Genomic DNA, 20730 nt, shown 5'->3' on the forward strand with positions numbered 1-20730 from the left:
ATGGAAGTTAAATATTATTATTATTACGTTCCAATTTGTTCATTATACACTTCCATCTTTTGTATTTCGTTCTTTTTGTTTTCTGGTCCTTACTTCTTTGTTCTACCTTAACCCTCTAGTTTATTCCTTTTGGCTTTAGATTCTTAAATAGAATTTATGTTCACAATTCACTTACTTGTTAATCTACATGTTCACTCCGTTATCAGGTGATATTAATTTATACACGTGACTAACGTAGCTCACACTACGCGACATTGCGGAATATTATGGGACCACGTGACATACAATTCCCAGAAACCGTAGAGTATTATATTAGAAAATTATTATAAAAACAATTCGGCTAAATGAATGATATATAACAGCATTATTTTACTGCTTGACAATTTTAAAACAGGTTATATTTTTTGTTTTTTTGATATGCTTTCTTTCTTTAAGTATTTTATGTATTTTGTATATTTCACATAGTTATTTAGCATAAAGTTTATATATATAATTGTATACAAATACGTGAAACAATAAATGCTAAAGCTAAAATTGATGAATAATATTTTGATTTAGAACTTATATTAAAATAACGAAGAAATATATACATACTCTATGCTCTATTCCCAGGTTATTGTCTTACATATTCATTAATAATTTTGATAAAACATTGGAAAAATCTCAATGATTTAAAGCATAAGGGTAACGACTGCATATTGTGGCATACAAAGCATATAAATAATAACATATCTAAATTTAATTAGTTAATTATTAAGGAAAAATATTTTACTAAGAGTATCTAACTTAGCTAGGTACTATACAAACGAACACATTCCTTAATTCCCAAATTGTATAAAAAAATAGAATAGCGTTTCCAACATTAAATATACCTTTGGTTATAAAATTGTGCTATTCCCAATAATAGTTAACCTATTCGTAAGTTTTAACGATATATTTGTATAGTACCAACTTAATTGGGTAATAACCACTAGCCGTTCCATATTAGAAAAACCTAAACAAAGAAAACTACAAGTAATATTGTGGAACAGAAGAAAGTTGTAATAAAAACACATACCATATAGACATGGAGAAATATACAGAAAACAATATATCCCAAGAAATATGCTTATCCATAGACTAGTTATTTTTAAACGAATAAAAATGAACTTAGGGATACATGTGGAAAAGTAGAATCAAAACGATCTAATTTCTCCAAGAACTAACTGAGAGTATAGACAAAGGGTAAATAATTTTTTTATCAGGTATTTGAGAATTGAATTAAGGGGCTCAAAATTTTTCAATGTAGTTTTAACTTATAGTCAGATAGACTTGATTAATAGCACTTTTGTATCTACAGAAATATAAATAATAATATGTTATATAAGAAGGATTAAGTTTTACGTACTAGCGTAACAAAAAAAATTCTAAATTCTACTTAGTACTACGCTAATTATTTATTGTAAAAGTTTGCTTGATTATACTACTCTATTCAACTTGTGCAAATAACTCTTGAATGAAGTTGCTCTTCTATGATGCACCTAATCTCTTTTATAACATTCTTATTAAACATGAAAAATTTGCAATACAAGCCTGATGTAGAATTTGCAAAAATACTAATTTGTTACATAACCCGAAGATATTGAATAAAAATTTTATTTTAACAGTTTCTATTGGGCAAGGAGACGATATAAAAATTTGTAAAGTGCCATAGATACGCTTATAGTCACATTCCCTTTAACCATTTAAGGTAAATTTCATTCTTATCAGCTTCAAATGAGCTTCAATGCTTTTTTCTATCGAAACTCCGAAATTCTTGAAAAATTCCTCAGGGGGATACACAGAAAATGTTCGAGTTGAGAAATTCTCAACACGAAATTTAGTATATCTTTGTTATACGAATTAGAAACCAAACAGATAGAGTTAACGCAAATGCTAATATAATCTAGCAAAATATTTTCTTCGAACTTCATGCTACCATTAGAGATTATAATTGAATTAACATGTATACAGTTATAAACCATGTTCAAAAACAAACATTTTAAAAACGTTCCAAACTCCATAAGAAATAGTAAGTTTTTACCCTCTAACATAAGTAATAATAGCAGTAGCAGCAGTAGTATAAAAAGTGTAAGAAGCTCTAACAAGTCAATTAATATACCTTCTAATTTTTTCCGCTTATCCAATATTAGTACCTTTGGTTTTATAGGCAAGCCAGTGTGTAGTGCCTTTGATTTTAGCCAAAGCCTACTTGCCACAGCTACAGAATCTGGTGACATTTATATTTTTGGCAAACAAAATGTCGAGGCTTTGCTTACTGTAGAAAAGAAAATTTTTGTTAAACATATGAGCTTTGTTAAAGGCGTATATTTAGTCATTGTAGACTCGAGTAATATTCTAACGGTTTATTCTTTATATTCCCAGAAGATTATTGATACTGCTTTTACACCTACAAAAATAACCTGTATAGAAACGGATCCCTCTATAGATTGGGTATTACTGGGCTTAGAAGATGGTACAATTATGATTTATGATGTTGATCGTAATACTATGACAGAAAACAAGATCGAAAATTTTCAAAAGACAAAATATTTCCCTTCAAAGAAAATATCCCCTATTGTATCATTACAGTGGAATCCAAGAGATTTAGGTACAATCTTGATCTCTTACGATTCTGTGACAATTATTTATTCATTCATCGACAGGTCGATAAAACAAGATTTTATTTATAGCCTGCCTCCAGGTGCTCCTGGTGGTGAATTATCCAAAAATCAATGTGTTGAAAGATTTCCTAAAGTTATTCAATCCGTTTACAACCCAAATTCTTTAAATATTTTAACTGTTCATCAAGACAATTCACTAGTTTTTTGGGATGCTAACACAGGTCAATTAATACAAGCAAGAACATGCTTTGAAATAGATATTCATGTACCGCAACCGAGGTCAACACCACTAAATCATGTACCTGCTGTCCCACAAATTTCTAAAGTTCTCTGGATATGTAGGGAGGACCCCGAGTACACATCTCTTTTAGTATACATGAAACCTATCAATAATTTTTACGGCAAGCCAACAAATTCTGAGCAAAGCTTTATGATATTGGATTTAGATCATACACCACTATATTCTATAAGTTCGTATGAAAATATGAGTATATATTATGCAAACCAGCAAAACCAAAAAATTTTACCACTGGACCATGATAGACTAATCGTAGACATTTTACCATTACCCAGAGCTTCTCCTTACTTCCATGGGTGCCACGATCCAGAAATAGTTATGCTAACTTTTGATGATGGCGAAATTGAAACCATGCTATATCCATCTGGGCTTTTCACCCAGAGAGCTTCGTTATTTCCACAGAGTTTCTGCTGGGTCAGACCAACCGTGTCGAATGTATCTGCTATATCTATTCCACAAAAACTATGGCTAGGAATGACAACTGCATTACAAAATAATAAAAGTGAATGCATTTTACATGGAGGATTCCCCAAAAAGAAAAATGTTAGAGCCACAGAGTATACGCCAGCCATTTTAACAGGACACTCAAATGGATCTGTTAGAATTTGGGATGCTTCTAAAAATGATACTTCAATATTTGAAGTTAACTGCAGATCAATTTTAAATTTGTCAGCTGATGTTTCAATAAATCAAATTTCCTTTTCACCAGATACACTAGAACTAACGGTATCGATGGACACAGGTGATGTTTTATTATTGAAATTCCAGAACAATGAATATTTCAATGACCATAATGAATTAAACAATCCTTTGAATTATCAAAAGTTTTCTTTGTCTGGTAACAAAAATTCATTAGTTGATGTTCGATTTAGATCGCCACCTAATATTCCAATAGGATTTATGCCAATTGTCGCATTACATGCCCAAAAAGGCAAAACTTCTGCCATCAAAAATAGTGATGTTGGGTTTGTTGCACTTGCATATTTAACAGGTTCATTGATTATTATAGATAGGAGAAGTCCAAAAATTATATTTTTGGATAATATTCGCAAATTTGTAAGTAAAAGCAGTTCATGCATAACTGCAATAGATTTTTCCATTATGGAATATGGAGAAGATGGATATTCTAGCATTATGCTATTGTGTGGTACTGATGGGGGCTCCTTATTAATTTTCAAGATTTTACCAGATCGTACAAGTGGCCATCATATTACGTTCGTTGAAGAAATAAAATCCAATCACTTGGACCCTATTAAGTACATAGGTACATTTTCATCAACAGGATTACATTGTACTGCAACACTTCACAAAATGAATGAGCTAGGTAAAGGTATTGCCATTCAAGGTTACGTATGCACGGTTGGTGAAAGAGAGGTTAGGCTTTTATGTGTTGGAAAATCAAAAAATTGTCATGAGCAATTTAAAGGGCAAATTGCCGTGAGTAGGCTATGTAGCATCCCTTATTTTGACTCTAATAATAATAAGAGATTTTCAACGGTTTTAGTCTTATTGTTTTATAGTGGAGATGTAAAAGTTTTATCGGTTCCAAATTTGGATGATATAAGAACATTCATACTGCCATGCACTATCTCTGCAAAATACATCTCATCATCTTCGATTATGAAAAATGGTGATATATTATTACGTTGTAGTCAAACACAATGTAATGTATATACCATAATTAATGAACTGGCTACAGGAATTACAAAACAACGTTCAATCGTATCAAATGATCAAGTGATCAAAGACGTGCTATATAATCCAAGTGCTAGAATTCCTTTCAGACCCCAAGTAAATTCGTTACAATGGGTTAGAGGTACTGTATACACATCAGCAGAACAATTAGATCAAATATTGGGTGGGCCAAGAAGAACTCCTTCCAAAAATAAAGAAAGTATCATGGCTTTAGGCTCTTTAACGCTAACAAAAGGTGCTGATGAAAAACGTGTCAAGCCCAGCGATTTCAAAACTAACGCCCAGCTAAAGCATTCTGCCAGGCATCCGACATACAATGCAATGAGGAATGCTTCTAGAGCATTAGAAAGTACATGGTATGATATCGAAGGTGGTATTAATGAATATGCCACTGCTCTAGGTCAGAGTATGAGTGATACTATGGAAGACACCAGCAAAGATATAATGAAAGACTTTGTTGGAATCTAACCACAGTGTTTTGCAGTACATGATAACTATCAAACATCTGTTGATAAAATTAGCTTTTTAATACATAACGATATATAAAAAAATCATAGATTTGGAATAAACTCAGAGTAAAATGATTTATTTTGTAATAGCTTTTATCTTTTTTAAAATCTCAACTTTTAAGGCCGGGAATATATCCAGTACACGAAAGTTGTGAAAACTGAAAAATATAACAAAACAAATAATAAGAGTAGCGTAAAAGAAATTTTCAAAGCCTCGATCAGATTTATATTATACATACAACAGCCTACGTAACAACAACAATTGAAAATGGAGATTCCCAAACCCAGTAAATCGCATACAAAGTGTGTTGTTATCCAAAACGGTTCCCATAGTACTATTGCAGGCTTCAGCAATGTTAGTCAACCTCAATGTGTAATTCCATCTTCTTATATCTGTAAAAAGAATAAAATAACTAATGACCAAGAGTATATTTTTGAAACTTTTAAAATATTAGATGAATGTGAAGAGAATTTACAGAATAACTTAAATGATTCAATTGAAAAAAATGTATATACATTATACGATAACAATGGCTTACCATATAACTGGGAAGGTATTGCGAAACAGTGGGAGTATATATACAAAGAACAGTTAAAATGTGATATGACTGAATATCCGCTACTAGCTCTAATGCCAGTTATTGGTAAGGATAAAAAAGAATTAGAGAAACAAATTAAAGAAGAATATTATAAATTAGCCTTCGAGAAATTTAGGATCCCAATATTATATTTGATTCCAAGCCCATTAGCTATAGCATTTAGTCTTGGGAAGAAAAGTGCGTTAGTTGTAGATATTGGTGCTAAAACATGTCAAGTGACACCTATTTTGGATGGTACCATTATTAAGGATGCAGTTATGAAATCTAAATTTGCTGGTGATTTTTTAGATTACCAAATTATGAAAAAATTGAACTTAATTGAAACAAGCACTGATGCAAATAATAAAATTGACAGCTTAAAAATCTGGCTTCAAAGTAATACAACAATATTAGATTTTAAGAGACAATTCGTCCAAGTTACTGATAGAAAATTACAAGAATACCAAAGGTATTACGAGGATATGAATACAAATATGATGCTTGGCGGTACAAATGATACTAACAGTGGACTAAACCAAGAAAAATATTTTTTATATAGAGATCCAGTAACTAAGAACAGGAAGACCATAGCTTTAAAATTAAAAGAATGCTATGCGCTGGGTGAACTATTATTTGACCCCTTACCTGGACTAAACGGAACAAATGAACTGGATAACAACAACAACAATAATAGTAATCATAACAATACTAAAAAAGATATCGAAGGATTGGGAATTTTAATGGCTAAGAGTATAAAAAAAGCCAGTGTTGTAAATACATCTACTATGGGCATTAGCGGAAATGATAAAGATGGTGTTCACTTATCGAACAGCAATTCAAACAATAATAATTCTTCGGTTGCATCAGCTACTATTGTTAAGAATAATATTTCTACTTTGTTGGATAATGTAATAATAACAGGCTGTACCTCATTACTTCAAGGCGTTGAACAAAGAATAATAAATGAAATTTCAATTGCATTCCCACAATATAAAATAACAACGTATGCCAATAATATGCTAAATGATCGTAGATTTCAAAGTTGGAATGGTGGTGTAAATATGTGCAATTTACCTTCTTGGAATTTAGGAGAATGGATAACAAGAGATGAATATTTTGCCTCTAAGGAAACCGAATAATTTTATCGACAAACCGAATAAAACAAAAACCAAAGAACAATTTTAATCATACCTTGGCATCCATAGCTATGTAATATACTATACTACTAAATATTTATATATATATATATTAATTTTGACTTCAAATTAACTTCAAGAATAATATAAAACAATACAGCCTAAATATATTAATAAATAATAATAATAAAAAAAATTACATAAATAAATCTCTTACGACTAATGAAGAAAAGTGGAGATTAATAAAAAAAAAGGAAGATATTCATTAAAAGCAAAATGCAAATTTATAAACAGAAAATAGACAAAATTAAACAGCTATCTTCTGAAAATAGATTCTGGAATATTATCCATATCTTCTAAAAGGCTTGAGTCATTAGGATCCAAATCTGATTCAGACCCGAAAAGGTCTTCTTCTTCCTCATCTGAATCCATAGCTAATCTTTGATTTTTATATAGTTTATCGATATCTTTATCTTGCAATTTATCAAAATCCTCTTCATCGGCTTGATCCATCTTAGTATACTCATTAATCTTATTCATAATGGATTTAAAGTTAAAACTACCTAATGTACTATTTCTATTGGAGTTATTATTTATACTTCTGGTATTATTACCACTATCATTACTACTACTACTATTGTTACTGACATTACTATTTTCACGGAAAATAGAATTATTCTTATTATTATTATTAACGGTATTTGAAACAATATCCGTTCTTTTTGGTGGAACTTTAGGCGGACGATTATTATTACCGGTTAGATTATCTGTACTTGAATTCATATTATTAAAGAAGTTTGATATACTTTTTTTAGTTTTAATTTCATTAAAAGTCTTTTGAGCATTTTGCAACCATGGTTTATTTGTAAAGTCCGCTAAGGTTGAATTTTGGCTAATAGAAAGTTGTTTTTCAATTTCCTTTAATTCAATCTCAGCATTAGATAAGTTTTGCTTTAATTCAAATATTTGCCTCTTCTTTTCTGCCAACTTATATAATAGCTCTTGATCAACCGTTGAAGGTCCCATCCCTGGTGTATTCGAAACATTATTGGATTTTACTGGAGTAGGAATATTAGAATTATTATTGCTATTATTGAATATCCCATCTATGCCATTTGAGCTATGATCCTTTGTTGGAGTTGATTGAGGTTGAATTGGAATATGAATACCATTTTTCAGCTGTAAACTTGATTTCTTGCGAGGAAGAGCTGGTGGTGGTCTACGTGTACTATTTGAGCCTGATGAGTGGCCTAATTCATTCTGTTTCTTAACTAATGAAAGAGGCTGTAAATCGATTGGATTAGAAACTATCCTTGGTTCTTCAGTTAATGACATAATGATATTTGTGATTGCTTTATTTGCTTCACTTAATTTATCGTAAAAGAGAGTGACAAATTGATTCTCTAAAATGACAAGGTATCTCAGATATATTTTATAAAATGTATGATAAAGAAAATATTATCAATTCTCAAATAAACATTCCTATACTCCATTACATATCTAATTTTTGATCGGGTATGCAAGTATTTCTAAATTCGGCTATGTTAATAAATTCGCGACAAATTCTGTCAATCATTTTTCATTTTTCATTTTTCGTAATGATTTACTGTTTATTGATTTATTATTTTAGGAAGATAAAAGATGGAAGCGTGTGAAGACTAAAAAAAAGGGGAGTCACTCTTAATATCCAAGGTTGTTGCTATATAAGTAATATCAACGGGTTTGTCAGCGAAATATGCTGCCCCACCAGAGGATAAGCATGAAACCGTCGTTAATTATACCTACCTAGGAAGAGCAAATGATTTCACTTACGTATATTATTTACGGTAGTTTGGCGAGATTACGACATTTGCTTATTAAAGGATTAGAAACTAGCGAAGAAAAATTTTTAAGGAGGTCTCAGCTGATTTTAATACAATCTGAAATTATCCCAATTCAGAGCTAGATTCGAGAAAAAAAATAAATCTAAACAATTGGGAGGCATACAGGATAAACTTGAAAAATATTCTATCTTTAAATTTGAATCATTATAGATAAATTCCCTCAATTACCATCTACGAATTAACACGTTAGTATGCACAGGAAACCTGTTCAGTAATGGGAAAAAACATTCTTCATTGGTAACGACGTGAGGCTGGATTCTAAGATATTCATTTATATATGTTTGAACTTAGTATCTTGCCAATGATGCTTAACGATCTTTATCTGTTATAAGCCGAGATATCGGGCAGTTTTGTAAGACAATGATTACTATATATCCTCAGGAACTACTAAGAAAGAAAAGTCCGATATATACCTGCCGGCCTTGGCAAAAACAAAGTTTATACAGATCTAGGCATTCATCAATATTATGAAAATAAATTATTTTTGTGATAGTGAAGTATACTCTTTCTGTGCTAATGCACCTTGGTTAACTATTGAATATCACTGTAACTTCTCTCCAATCATCTAAGGAAATTAAAAAGTGGGTGCAGCTCCACCCAAATAATTTTTAAAGTTATGAAAAGATTTAGCATGTTTAAACTACGTAGTTAAAGTTCAAAGCATTTTCCTGAGAAATAGACACATGACTTTAAATATACTAAGCTAGATGCTTTGTTGAGTCCTTAAAGCATCAATGGGCTATTCTTTATTATTTGTTGAGTTATTTGTACCAAATGCTATATAGTTATGTTTCCTGCGCAACCATTATATTTGCTCAACATTTGGATTGCAATAGTATAATAATTAGGGGAACCTTTCATAATTCCCCTGTTCCTGGCATGTTTATATCGCTTTGTGACAGCATAATTTGAATTAGAATAAACAGATGAGTAATATAATGTTTTATTAAATATTTTATTAAACACCCACATTCAGCAAAATCTTTAAATAAATGCGTAGTAAATAGTGTATATTGATTTTCTACACTAAACTTTCATATTTGAAAAACTATTTAATCATCGATAAATATTAAAAGAAAGTTTTTTCAAGTTGACGAACTGATAGTTAGTTTGTTAGCTTGCTTTTTATTTAATTTAATTTGTAATACAATAAGACAAATATTTGTTACACAATGGTAGATAATCATTCTTTCGAATCGACAGAGAATTTTGAAGATGATGATAAACCGATAACGATATTAGAAAGAAGTGAATCTTCAGAAGAGATTACCAATAGCACAAAATCTCAGAATATAGCAAAAGTTTCAACCATATCTTCAAACAACTACCGAAACAGTAGTGAAATAAATCATATAGAGCAAAAGAATAATGAAAAATTTAATACAATTGAACATACTTCAACAGAAGGCACAAATCCAAAGTACGATACAACATATGAAGAATTTGATAGTAAAAGAATTATAAAAGAAATTGAAATTATGAAATCAGTTTATGATACATGGTATTTCCATGCACTACTATTATTTGGTGCATTTATTTGTTCTTACGGTTATAGTTTGGATAGTCGTGTTCGTCGTGTTTATAAAACATATGCTGCCTCTTCGTATAAAAAGCATTCCTTAGTGTCTACCATCAATGTAATAGATTCAGTAGCATCTGCTACTTCACAAGTTGTATATTCTAGAGCCTCAGATATATTTGGTAGATTATCATTGCTTCTTGTTGCAATAATCTGTTACGTAGTAGGTACGATTATCCAATCCCAAGCATATGATATCCAAAGATATTGTGCAGGTTCCTTTTTTTATAATCTAGGGTATGTTGGTGTTTCTTTACTAATGACATTAATATTATCGGACTATTCTTCCCTAAAATGGAGATTTTTTTACCAAGCAATTTTAGCGTGGCCTAATATCATTAATGATTGGATTTCAGGTATCATAGTGGACAGGGCAAATCCAATTAAACATTGGTCTTGGGACATTGGCATGTGGGCATTTATTTTCCCATTATCTTGCATCCCAATCCTTTGTTGTTTAATCCATATGCAATGGTTAGCCTCACAAACAGATGAATGGAAACAGTTGAAGAAAGGAAAAAGCTACTTTAAATATTATGGATATAAAGATTCTTTAATTGATATGTTTTGGAGATTTGATGTTGTTGGTGTAATTCTACTTGCTGCATTTATAGGACTTATTTTGATTCCATTGACATTAGCAGGTGGTACGAAGTCTCGATGGAGTGAGGGGAAATTGATTGCTCCCTTCGTAATTGGTTGTGTAATGGTTCCATGTTTTGCAATTTGGGAAAAATGGTTTGCAAAACACCCAATAATGCCTTGGAGATTAATAAAAGATCGTTCCATTTGGGCTGCCCTTACACTTTCATTAGTATACAAGTTTGTATTCGCAGTGGCTCAGGATTATATGTATTCACTGTTGCTTGTGGCAGTAGATGAATCTATAAAATCTGCAACAACTATTGGATTGATTCACTCATTTGTGTCTTCAGTGGGATCACCATTTTTCTCATATGGTACTACATTTGTTGGAAGATTAAAGCCATTTATTTTTCTTGGTACATTACTGTATATGCTTTCTTTGGGGCTGCTCTATTATTATAGGGGTGGTAAATGGGCTCATTCTGGTATTATAGGTGCGCTATGTGTAGTGGGGGGGTTGCAGCTACTTTTTTTTATTACACCATTGACCGTTATTACTCAAGCATCTGTTTCTTCTGCAGATATGGCTAATGTGACTGCATTGATTCTAACTTTTGATAATATAGGTACTGGAATTGGAGCTGCAGTCTCTGGGGCAATTTGGACACAAACACTATACAAGGAACTTTTCAAACGTATGAAAAATAAAACACTAGCAAAAAAGGCATATTCGTCGCCATTAAGTTTCATTGCAAATTATAGCTGGGGAACACCAGTAAGAAATATAATGGTTGAATCATATAGAAGTGTTCAAAGGTATGAAATCATTGTTGCTATTAGCTTTTGTGCACCTTTAGTATTGCTAACTTTTGCACTGAGAGATATAAACCTAAACCGTTCTACGGATGCAGACTTGGAAGATGGGAAACATGTCAAAATGACTGACTCAGATCCCATTTTTGATTTCTTTGCTAACATTTTCAATAAAATATTCCACAGCTCACCAAGAGGAAAGAAATCAGATAATTCAGATCAAGATAATTATAGTTCCAATAATGACATCCACTATATAAACGAAGAAGGCATTGAGTGTAAAAATAATGATAAAAATAACTACATTGTTGAAAATCAATATTACAATAACTCGGAGTATCCCATGGAAGATCAAAGAAATCAAGTCTTTTTTAGTGAAGATAAAGAGAGATAGGCTATGGTGTTGAACTAGATCAATTTTAGTCACATCAAAAGTTGATTAAAAATAATGAAAAGTATTACATTTTTTTGTTCCACTTACATATAATTCCAAAATTTTATTACAACAAAAACATTAGAGATATATTCTGTACAGGCATATAGCTGATTTTTTTTTCTTTATTTATTAATATCAATTATTATTTTCGCATTTATTAATTTGTGAGCATCGCACTTAATATTATGACGATTTTTTAAATTTTAAATTTTTTATTATTTTAATAACCAAGCAAGATTAATATTGTAAGGGTTATACTACTCATTCTAAGTCAAAACAACCGTTTCAACTTTTTCACATTATTAGTAATATAGCTATACCAAATAATGTAAAATTTACATAAAAGTTCAAACTATGGCTGTAAAATTTTACTCCATTAACTCCTCGGTACCTATTAGTTATATAGTATGATATATCTAGTTCCTCTGAAGCAGTATTATATTGATATTGACAAAACTTGGGAGGCAATAAAAGGGAATAGAAAAGAAATACAAAAATTTGCAATTTCATCAGATTTCAATAACCTGTTATAGTTCATTAAGTTTCCTTAAATTTCCTGTTGTGTTTTATATTTATTATTCTTATTCATTTTAATGACAAGGTTATAACTCCGACACTGTCGGGGTTAAAAGACGATTTCAGTTCGGAGTATATACTATTTCTATAGCAACAAAATAAATTATATTTTAACCTAAATTGTATATTCGTGCTTCACGATAAAATATTATTCTAACCGGGTAACCGCGGGGTACATTTTGACAAATCTCTCACCTGACAAATGATGGCACTGCCGCCTCTTTTTAAGGCTATTATTGTGTACTACACCATTATATTCGATGAGTTGAAAAAAAACATTTTGAGTATACATAATACTACATTGAGAATTAATCATCAATTAGTATAGATATTCTACAAGTAGGAACTATTTATGCTATATACAAAACAGCGTGCTTGAATAAACAGAATTATTAAAAAAAAAGTGCTTACATATTGCAACATACATTTAAAGAGACTAGAGACCATATAAAGCATGCATAATGAATGGTAACAGCAAGTATGAAGATCGTTCAAACGAAAATAAACAGGATGGAAAAAATACACCTTCTACCACTACTTCAGTTTTTAAATCTCCTGCTTCTATAACGAATCCTGGGGTGTTGAGAGGTCTTCGAACAATTCAAATAAATTCTGCAAGGGAAATTCATGCAAGAACAGTTGCTGCTCGTCATCCTGCCATGAACCGTAGACCAATTACCACAACCAGTCTTAAGGGTGATTCAGTCAACGATACACACATCTCAAGTACAACAACTACGGAAACAATAAACATTTCTACAACAACCACAATCCCTAAACCAAGACACATCTGTAATAATCCAAATAATCCTCTTTGTGCTCATTGTGGTGCAACTATTATACCTTCTCCTCAGGCTACGTTGCCACTGGCTGATAATCCTTCCGTCACTATAGATGATTGGGTTGTTTCCACCATGAAAAAACCTATATTGAAGACACAAGAATTTGAAGATTGGGAAAACAACAAATTGAAAGGACTCTCGTTACCTGAAATGATTTTTGGTAATTCATATGTTAGAATTAAAAATACAAAATATAATTGGTCTTTAGAGTTTAATACTTTAGATGCCCTGAGTAGAGTCAATCTAAAAGATTCGGGAATAAGAGTATCATATTCTAATAAATGGATCAAATCAAAACAAGCTAAAAAGACTCAATTACCTGATGATTTAGTTTCCACTTCATATGACAATCAATCATTAAAAATTGTAAATCATTATGATTGGACTTATACCACAGACTATAAGGGAACTGAAACTCCAACAAATCAATTACAGAGAGATGATGCAGTAAAACTTCCGATTGATAAATTATCTAGACATGATCCAATCATTTTCTTTGATGATATGATCTTATTTGAAGATGAATTGGCAGATAACGGGATATCTGTTTTCAATATTAAAATACGTGTAATGAATGAAAGATTACTGATTTTAGCGAGATTTTTCTTGAGAGTCGATGACGTACTCTTACGAATTAGAGACACAAGAGTATATGTAGAGTTTAATGAAAATAAGGTTATTAGAGAATACAAGGAGTATGAAGGGAATTACAATGAAACTATAGCAAAATCAAAATCTACTTTACAATATTCAAGAGATCCCAAAGCAGCATTGCGAGATAACGAATGGGTTGTAAGAAATATTCCGTTAGTTAATAGAGAATCGGAAATCTTGATACTGCAATAACCGAAAAACATACATACATACCTACATAAATACATACATATCTACATATACTATTTTGCTTTTGTATACTAGATCATATAGCCAAGTTAATTTTTTTTACTTTTATTATTTATCATATTAAAAATTGATGAGCTTAAATCTTTTTTAGGAAAATGTAAATATTAAAATCGGGAAGTTGATCTCATATTGACACGAAAATTAAGATGATGCGTTTCATAAGAATAACAAATTATACATAGTAATTATGAACAAGAGCTACTTAATATACTGAATTCATCAAAAAAATAGTTGAAGATAAGATCAAATTGCTATGAATCTTTATACAGATAGACTGACAAGTTTCCAAGAAGGAAAAGTAATCAATAATAAAAAAATAAGATGGCGATATCAAGTGATACCACAAGAGCATATGGCATTGCTAGGCTTCTATTATGAACCTTATTACGATGAGAATTTAGAAGAAATTATCAAGGATTCAGTTATATGTATTCATTGTAATGCTGAAATGCACGATTTGGGTGATTGTAGAAACTCCAAGAAAAATGTTAAGTTAACAATGTTAAATATAATTAACCACCATTTGGAAGAACTTGAGCGATTAAACGCACGGAATAAAAGGAAACAAATACAAACACAAGATATTATCTGTTTACCAAGCCTCCTGAAAAAACTTATTTTACAGAGTGTGTTGGATAGGAAAATGATCAAATGGTTTAAACAAAATACCATCAAGGATCCTTTTTCTAAATTAATGATAGATTTTACCCGCTCAACATATCTTAGCTCAGAATGGGGTTATAAGGAAGATAGCAATCTTAGTATTGATAATATGGTTAAAAGTGGGCTATTTAAATATGATATTTCGCTGACGGGTTTCAATGAAATAAAGCCATCAAAACTTGCTCGCAAGAGAAAAATTAATGACGGCTGTTACTGTATTTATTGCAAATATTTTATATCAAATTTGGATGTAGAATTGGAATCAAACTTTGATGTATTAAAGAGTCATTATATTAATAGTCGAGATAAACAATGCTTTTTCATTGAACAGATCAAACACCTTGCAAATTATAAATCAATTTTGCAAGGCTATGATCAGAACCCAACTAACCTTCTTACGTCTCCAAAAAGAAAGGGTTTAAATTCAGTTAATTCTACACCTGTAAGAAAAATGCGTAAGTTAAATAGAACTTCCACAATAATGACTCTTGATAGTGATGATTCCAATGCTTCAAATTCATCCAATATAAGCTATAATAACGTCACCAAATCGACTATGGGCAATAGCGTAGCTAATAGATTCGATCTTAAAGTGAATTTCCAAGACCATGTTGATAGAACAAGAGAATTTAATAGACGTAATAGGGTATTAGATGATAGCACGGGTGATTTTAGCTTCGATAATCAAGGCCAACTAGGGTTTGAATTGCCACCCATGAATGTACGATTATCAACCAATTCAATAGAAAAAAGGGGAGATAATAGTGGAGAACACCTTAAAGATATTGAAGAAAGTAACAAAAAGAACAAAGAAGTCGATAATAGAAGAAATGTGGATAAAGGAATAAGTCAAGTAAAAACAATCTTTAATGAGGTGGAACATGGAACGAATGTTGCTCAAGAAATAATAGAACAACAAATACCAAGAGACAATTCAATAAATTCATCAAACCTATCTCAAGAGAAGCAACATCAATGTAAGCAGTTAGCACGTGCCGGGCAGACACAGGATATAGAACTGAAACATATACAAGAGCATGCTTTATCACACGAAATTGACAACCCTGAAATAGTAACAACTAGGGAATCTATCAAGAGAGACAATTATTGTAAAAACAATGACTATGAAATGGAAAACTACGCCATTATGAGCGGTGTATGTAACATAGCTGACAAAAACGAGATGAATAAATTAACAAGTGATTTAAATTACAATCAAAAAGCAACACAGTCTGCTAATGTTACTATTGATTCTGTAACCAAGGAAAGCTCAAATAAAGCTCCGAACTCTTCAAATATACAAAAAGTAATTGCACAATCAACAGTTGGCAATTATATTCATGCGGTTAATCCTCAACCGGAGACTATCGACGTTATATCTTTACGAAATGCTCAGTCTATGCACAAGGCAATTATTAACAAGCAACTTGAGCAAGTTAATTCAAATTTAGACCACCAGACAGATGTTTCACGTGAAAATTTCAACATTTCTAAAATAAATGGATCAGAAATACTATCTAAATTTTACAAGGCCGAATCTATGAATAGCAAAAACCACAAGGATAATTCTCAAGAAAGTTTAAAGAGTTCATCAAACAGAGTTGAAAACTTTTCTATCTCAAATATATCTAAGATTGAACCAATTACAACAAGTACTGGGAATATTCAATACGGTAAAAATACAGGTGTTCAAACCGTAAATAGAATAAGTACATTAACACATGGCAGCCCAGCTTCCAATGAATATGATGCAATATCTATAAGCTCAGATGAATTTGCTCTCTCATCTTCAGATGAAGATGAAAATAAAGATGAAAGTGATAATTTCGGTCAAAAAATAGACAACGTTAAAGAAGCCGTAAGGAACGCTGACAGTAAAATACTAATATCCTCATACCATAAAAGTAAATCATTATCTAAAGATGGTACTGATGATGATTCTCATGTGATAGACGATTTTAATAAACAATTGAACATTAATATTTCTAAATCAGTATCAAATATCCATTTAGCGGGAGGCCTGCAAACAAATGCTAGGATTCCTAGAAAAAATCTGAAGGGATCATTATTTGTACAAGAAACTAAAGAAAATAACTACCAACCATTGCTTAATAATGTAGAACCATTACCATTACATGAATTCGAGGAACAAGAAATACTGCTTGAAGCTGGAACACCAAGATCAAGTATAGCCAAATTGGATAACATTACACAAACAGATATTGAAAATAAAAGAGTTAATTCACCTGATACTTCATCTGATGTTAATAATAAGTCCGTAGATATTTCTAAGAATATTGTAAATTCTAATACAATTAGAAATTCTATTTCAAACACTAAACCTCAATTTATAAAACTAACCCCAACATCTGATGATTTAAATAAGGAAGACATTTCTTCCCGTCTGCATTCTACAGACGCACCAATAACTGATAAATCGCCAATCATTGACACAGGAAATACTTCTATTAGTAACATGCCTCTCGAATCCAGAAGCAATGCTAATATTGATATGAGTACTTGCTCTACTTTGGATCTAAAAGGAGCAACTCTTAATCAACAGGTACATAATGATGCAACAATAGAAAATCCTAACCTTCAAAATGATTCATCTAAAAGTTTAGTGAAGAAGAATGCTCATGAAATCCCCGAAAACACTCAAGTATCTAGTTTAGATAATAATCTAAAGAATATCCATAGTATTAAACAAGCAGAGGTTCTCGATACGTCCTCTAAAGACATGAGAAATGAAAGTTCAACTGCCAAAACTGCAAACTTAAATATTGACCTATCTCACTCCGAACATAAAGACAATGAGGTAAAACTGTTGAGCTTACAGCAAACTGAAGTATGCTCTCTAAATAAGAAGAATATACAATATATTAATGAGGTTGAACAATACTTAACATGTATAAAGAATAAGTTTGAAAAACAACAATTAGACTTTGATGTAATTCAGTTTATTAATACATTTCCAAGAGATGAGTTATACATGGACTTCAATGAATGGGTTGATTATACTCATAATAAAATTAAAAATTATTTTAATTTACGAGTAAAGGACATTATATTAAAGTCAAACGAAAACTATGAGGAGGTAGAAAATATGATTAAAGCATTAGACGATGACGATGAAAGATTAACCAAAATTGCGGAGATGCTTGGGATTATCACTTAAATAAATTTATAATTAATCTGTACAGCTTTATTTAAATGACACTATAATTGTAGATATTAATGAGAATACAGAAGATTTATTCTTATTTTGTACTAATATACCATAATAAATCTTTTCTAAATACGCGATATCTAGTAGCTAACTAAAAAAAAAGGGAAGTATCATTTTTTAAAAAAATCGAATATTAGCTTCTAATAGAGGTACAGAAAGACATCCAAAACTCATAAATATAAAAGAAGATCTTTAAAGATATTAAAACTCGGCAAATGAATGTTTTCAAATATGAATTTACTAAAAGTGCTAGAATAAAAAGAATTTTACTTAATGTAGTTTTTGGAGTGTATTCTTTTTCCTTTATTGATACAAACATTCAACTAAAAAAACATGGCAAAGAAGTGAATGATTATCAAATTTTATTGGTACTAGCCCCTATAGGCATGATAGGACTACTTAACTATTCAATGAGTCGTTTTGTGACACAATTAAAATATATTAAAAAGAACAATTCATTTATAATTAGAAGAGGAAGCATATTTTTAAATCGGGTTAAAGAAGAAACAGTTAGTCTTCAAAATATGAAATGCAATACTTTAAATGCAAGTAATAAAGGTATCTTACTAGTAAATAAAAAAGATACGTTTATTCCAAGGATATGGTATTTATCTCATGACGGTAAATACATTGGGAATTCCAATTCAAGTATAATACAGACTTTTTTATCTAAACATTCTTCTCAAGCAATTATTGATCCTAAGAAAGATATACATACGAAAATTAATATTGCACAGGATATAGTTGAGAAGACCAAGAAAAAAACATGACACTTAATAAAAACGTGAAAATTGACCGATGGCGTGTTAACTAGAAAATCTGAATTATAGGAATATATTATTAGAGCTATATTTAAACTGTAAATAGAATTATTATCTATGAAGAAATATTTATAAGATGCTTTGTATAGGTAAATTTGAATGGGCTTTTGATTATTGGATGAATATATTTAAAATATTCCAAACCATTTTAATAGGTAATCAAAGAACAATCCATAAGAGAAATACATACCAGATTTAATGTTATTCTTAAAGTGACGCCCACAATCATTTGGATTGTCTAAATCTACTGTCTTAATCATCTTAGCAACCCTCCAAGCAAATATACCTAGCCCAGTGATGAAACCTGGTCCTGCAATAACACCACTAGTAATCCCTGCCATTGTGATGCATGAAAATTGGAAAATTGATAAATATGTACACATTTTTTTTAGTTTTTTGTTACCCCAAGCCAAAGCAGTACTACCAATACCAACTTTTGTATCAAACTTTTTATCTTGATGGGCATATATTGTATCATAGGCTACACACCAAGCGCTTGCACCTGCATATAGTAATAAAGCTGAAGCCCATTCTGCTGGCCCCATTGTTAGACCAAGGGCTGCCCAACCTAATAATGCACCCCAATCGAAACATGAAGCTAAAACTATTTGTGGATAATAGGAGATTCTCTTGCATAGTGGGTAAATTGCAACCAATGGTAAACTTGCCAAAGCTAAAAATCTACAGCCAATGGGTAAAGTACAAAGTAATCCATATCCAACAGCTGTTTGTAAGCCTAAAAACCCAATCGCATTTGGTACAGAAACTCTTTTGGATGCCAAGGGCCTTTCTACAGATCTTAAAACTTTTGAGTCAATTTTCCTATCCAATAAATCATTAATTGTGCAACCTGCACCTCTCATAACCGTAGCACCCAACCCCATTACCGTTAAAGTAAGCAACACGTTTGTTGGTGTGATAATAGCTACATTTTGAATGGCAGCCATTGCTACAGACCAAGTACAAGGCAAATATAAGAGCCAAGTACCTGCTGGTTTTTCTAATCTCATCAATTCAGCATATGGGATTATACTTTTTGGTAAGCGAGATACATATGGGCCTAAACCTTTTAATCTTTCTTCTCTTGCTTCGTCCAATTCTTCTTTAGTGAATGCTTCATGTGTTAAATTTAATGGTAATGGTTTTTTTTCAAAAAAAGGTCTTGGAATTGGGTCATCTGGTAAAGGAACTTGAGTGTTTGGGGCATTATATTGAAGATTGGTGTGTGTTAAATAGAATGGCCTTTTTAAAACAGGAAAATCTTTTGCAAGAGTAAAACTTCTTAAAACCGACCGATTATTCAACAATGATAATCTCATTTTGCTAAACGGTTATATATAAAAATAAAATAAAAAAATGAAGTTAGTTAATAATAGGGAGAAAATAAAAGGAAATAGTAAGGAGAATTTTATTAAGGGAAGTTCAATTTATCGACCTTTAGAGATATATATTAATTTATTCTCGCTTACATAAATCAAGCACGAAGAGTTCATAATAAATGACACGAATAATAAAAAAAACTGAAAATGACGAGATCAATAA

The 20730-nt window shown here is 31.1% G+C and overlaps 8 protein-coding genes across 8 annotated transcripts; 6 read left to right on the plus strand and 2 right to left on the minus strand.

Moving 5' to 3' along the window:
- Window positions 1-2001: 2001 nt before the first annotated feature.
- Window positions 2002-5103, plus strand: TBLA0F00440 (uncharacterized protein; the record flags this gene model as incomplete). The annotated part of the gene is made up of 1 exon (XM_004181059.1): window positions 2002-5103. The coding sequence occupies one exon, from the start codon at window positions 2002-2004 to the stop codon at window positions 5101-5103; it is 3102 nt and encodes a 1033-aa protein (XP_004181107.1).
- A 309-nt stretch (window positions 5104-5412) lies between these two features.
- On the plus strand, window positions 5413-6861 carry ARP7 (Arp7p; the record flags this gene model as incomplete). Its single annotated transcript, XM_004181060.1, has 1 exon — window positions 5413-6861. One exon carries the CDS (start codon window positions 5413-5415, stop codon window positions 6859-6861), a length of 1449 nt encoding a protein of 482 aa, XP_004181108.1.
- A 312-nt stretch (window positions 6862-7173) lies between these two features.
- On the minus strand, window positions 7174-8193 carry ACF4 (Acf4p; the record flags this gene model as incomplete). Its single annotated transcript, XM_004181061.1, has 1 exon — window positions 7174-8193. One exon carries the CDS (start codon window positions 8191-8193, stop codon window positions 7174-7176), a length of 1020 nt encoding a protein of 339 aa, XP_004181109.1.
- A 1720-nt stretch (window positions 8194-9913) lies between these two features.
- On the plus strand, window positions 9914-12112 carry TBLA0F00470 (uncharacterized protein; the record flags this gene model as incomplete). Its single annotated transcript, XM_004181062.1, has 1 exon — window positions 9914-12112. One exon carries the CDS (start codon window positions 9914-9916, stop codon window positions 12110-12112), a length of 2199 nt encoding a protein of 732 aa, XP_004181110.1.
- A 1079-nt stretch (window positions 12113-13191) lies between these two features.
- On the plus strand, window positions 13192-14418 carry TIP41 (Tip41p; the record flags this gene model as incomplete). Its single annotated transcript, XM_004181063.1, has 1 exon — window positions 13192-14418. One exon carries the CDS (start codon window positions 13192-13194, stop codon window positions 14416-14418), a length of 1227 nt encoding a protein of 408 aa, XP_004181111.1.
- A 310-nt stretch (window positions 14419-14728) lies between these two features.
- Window positions 14729-18316, plus strand: BIR1 (survivin; the record flags this gene model as incomplete). The annotated part of the gene is made up of 1 exon (XM_004181064.1): window positions 14729-18316. One exon carries the CDS (start codon window positions 14729-14731, stop codon window positions 18314-18316), a length of 3588 nt encoding a protein of 1195 aa, XP_004181112.1.
- Window positions 18317-18582: 266 nt separating this feature from the next.
- TBLA0F00500 (uncharacterized protein) lies at window positions 18583-19137 on the plus strand (the record flags this gene model as incomplete). The annotated part of the gene is made up of 1 exon (XM_004181065.1): window positions 18583-19137. One exon carries the CDS (start codon window positions 18583-18585, stop codon window positions 19135-19137), a length of 555 nt encoding a protein of 184 aa, XP_004181113.1.
- A 179-nt stretch (window positions 19138-19316) lies between these two features.
- On the minus strand, window positions 19317-20507 carry COQ2 (4-hydroxybenzoate octaprenyltransferase; the record flags this gene model as incomplete). The annotated part of the gene is made up of 1 exon (XM_004181066.1): window positions 19317-20507. One exon carries the CDS (start codon window positions 20505-20507, stop codon window positions 19317-19319), a length of 1191 nt encoding a protein of 396 aa, XP_004181114.1.
- Window positions 20508-20730: the final 223 nt, after the last annotated feature.

Source organism: Henningerozyma blattae, chromosome 6, assembly GCF_000315915.1.
Source record: "Henningerozyma blattae CBS 6284 chromosome 6, complete genome".
Lineage (NCBI taxonomy): Eukaryota > Fungi > Ascomycota > Saccharomycetes > Saccharomycetales > Saccharomycetaceae > Henningerozyma > Henningerozyma blattae.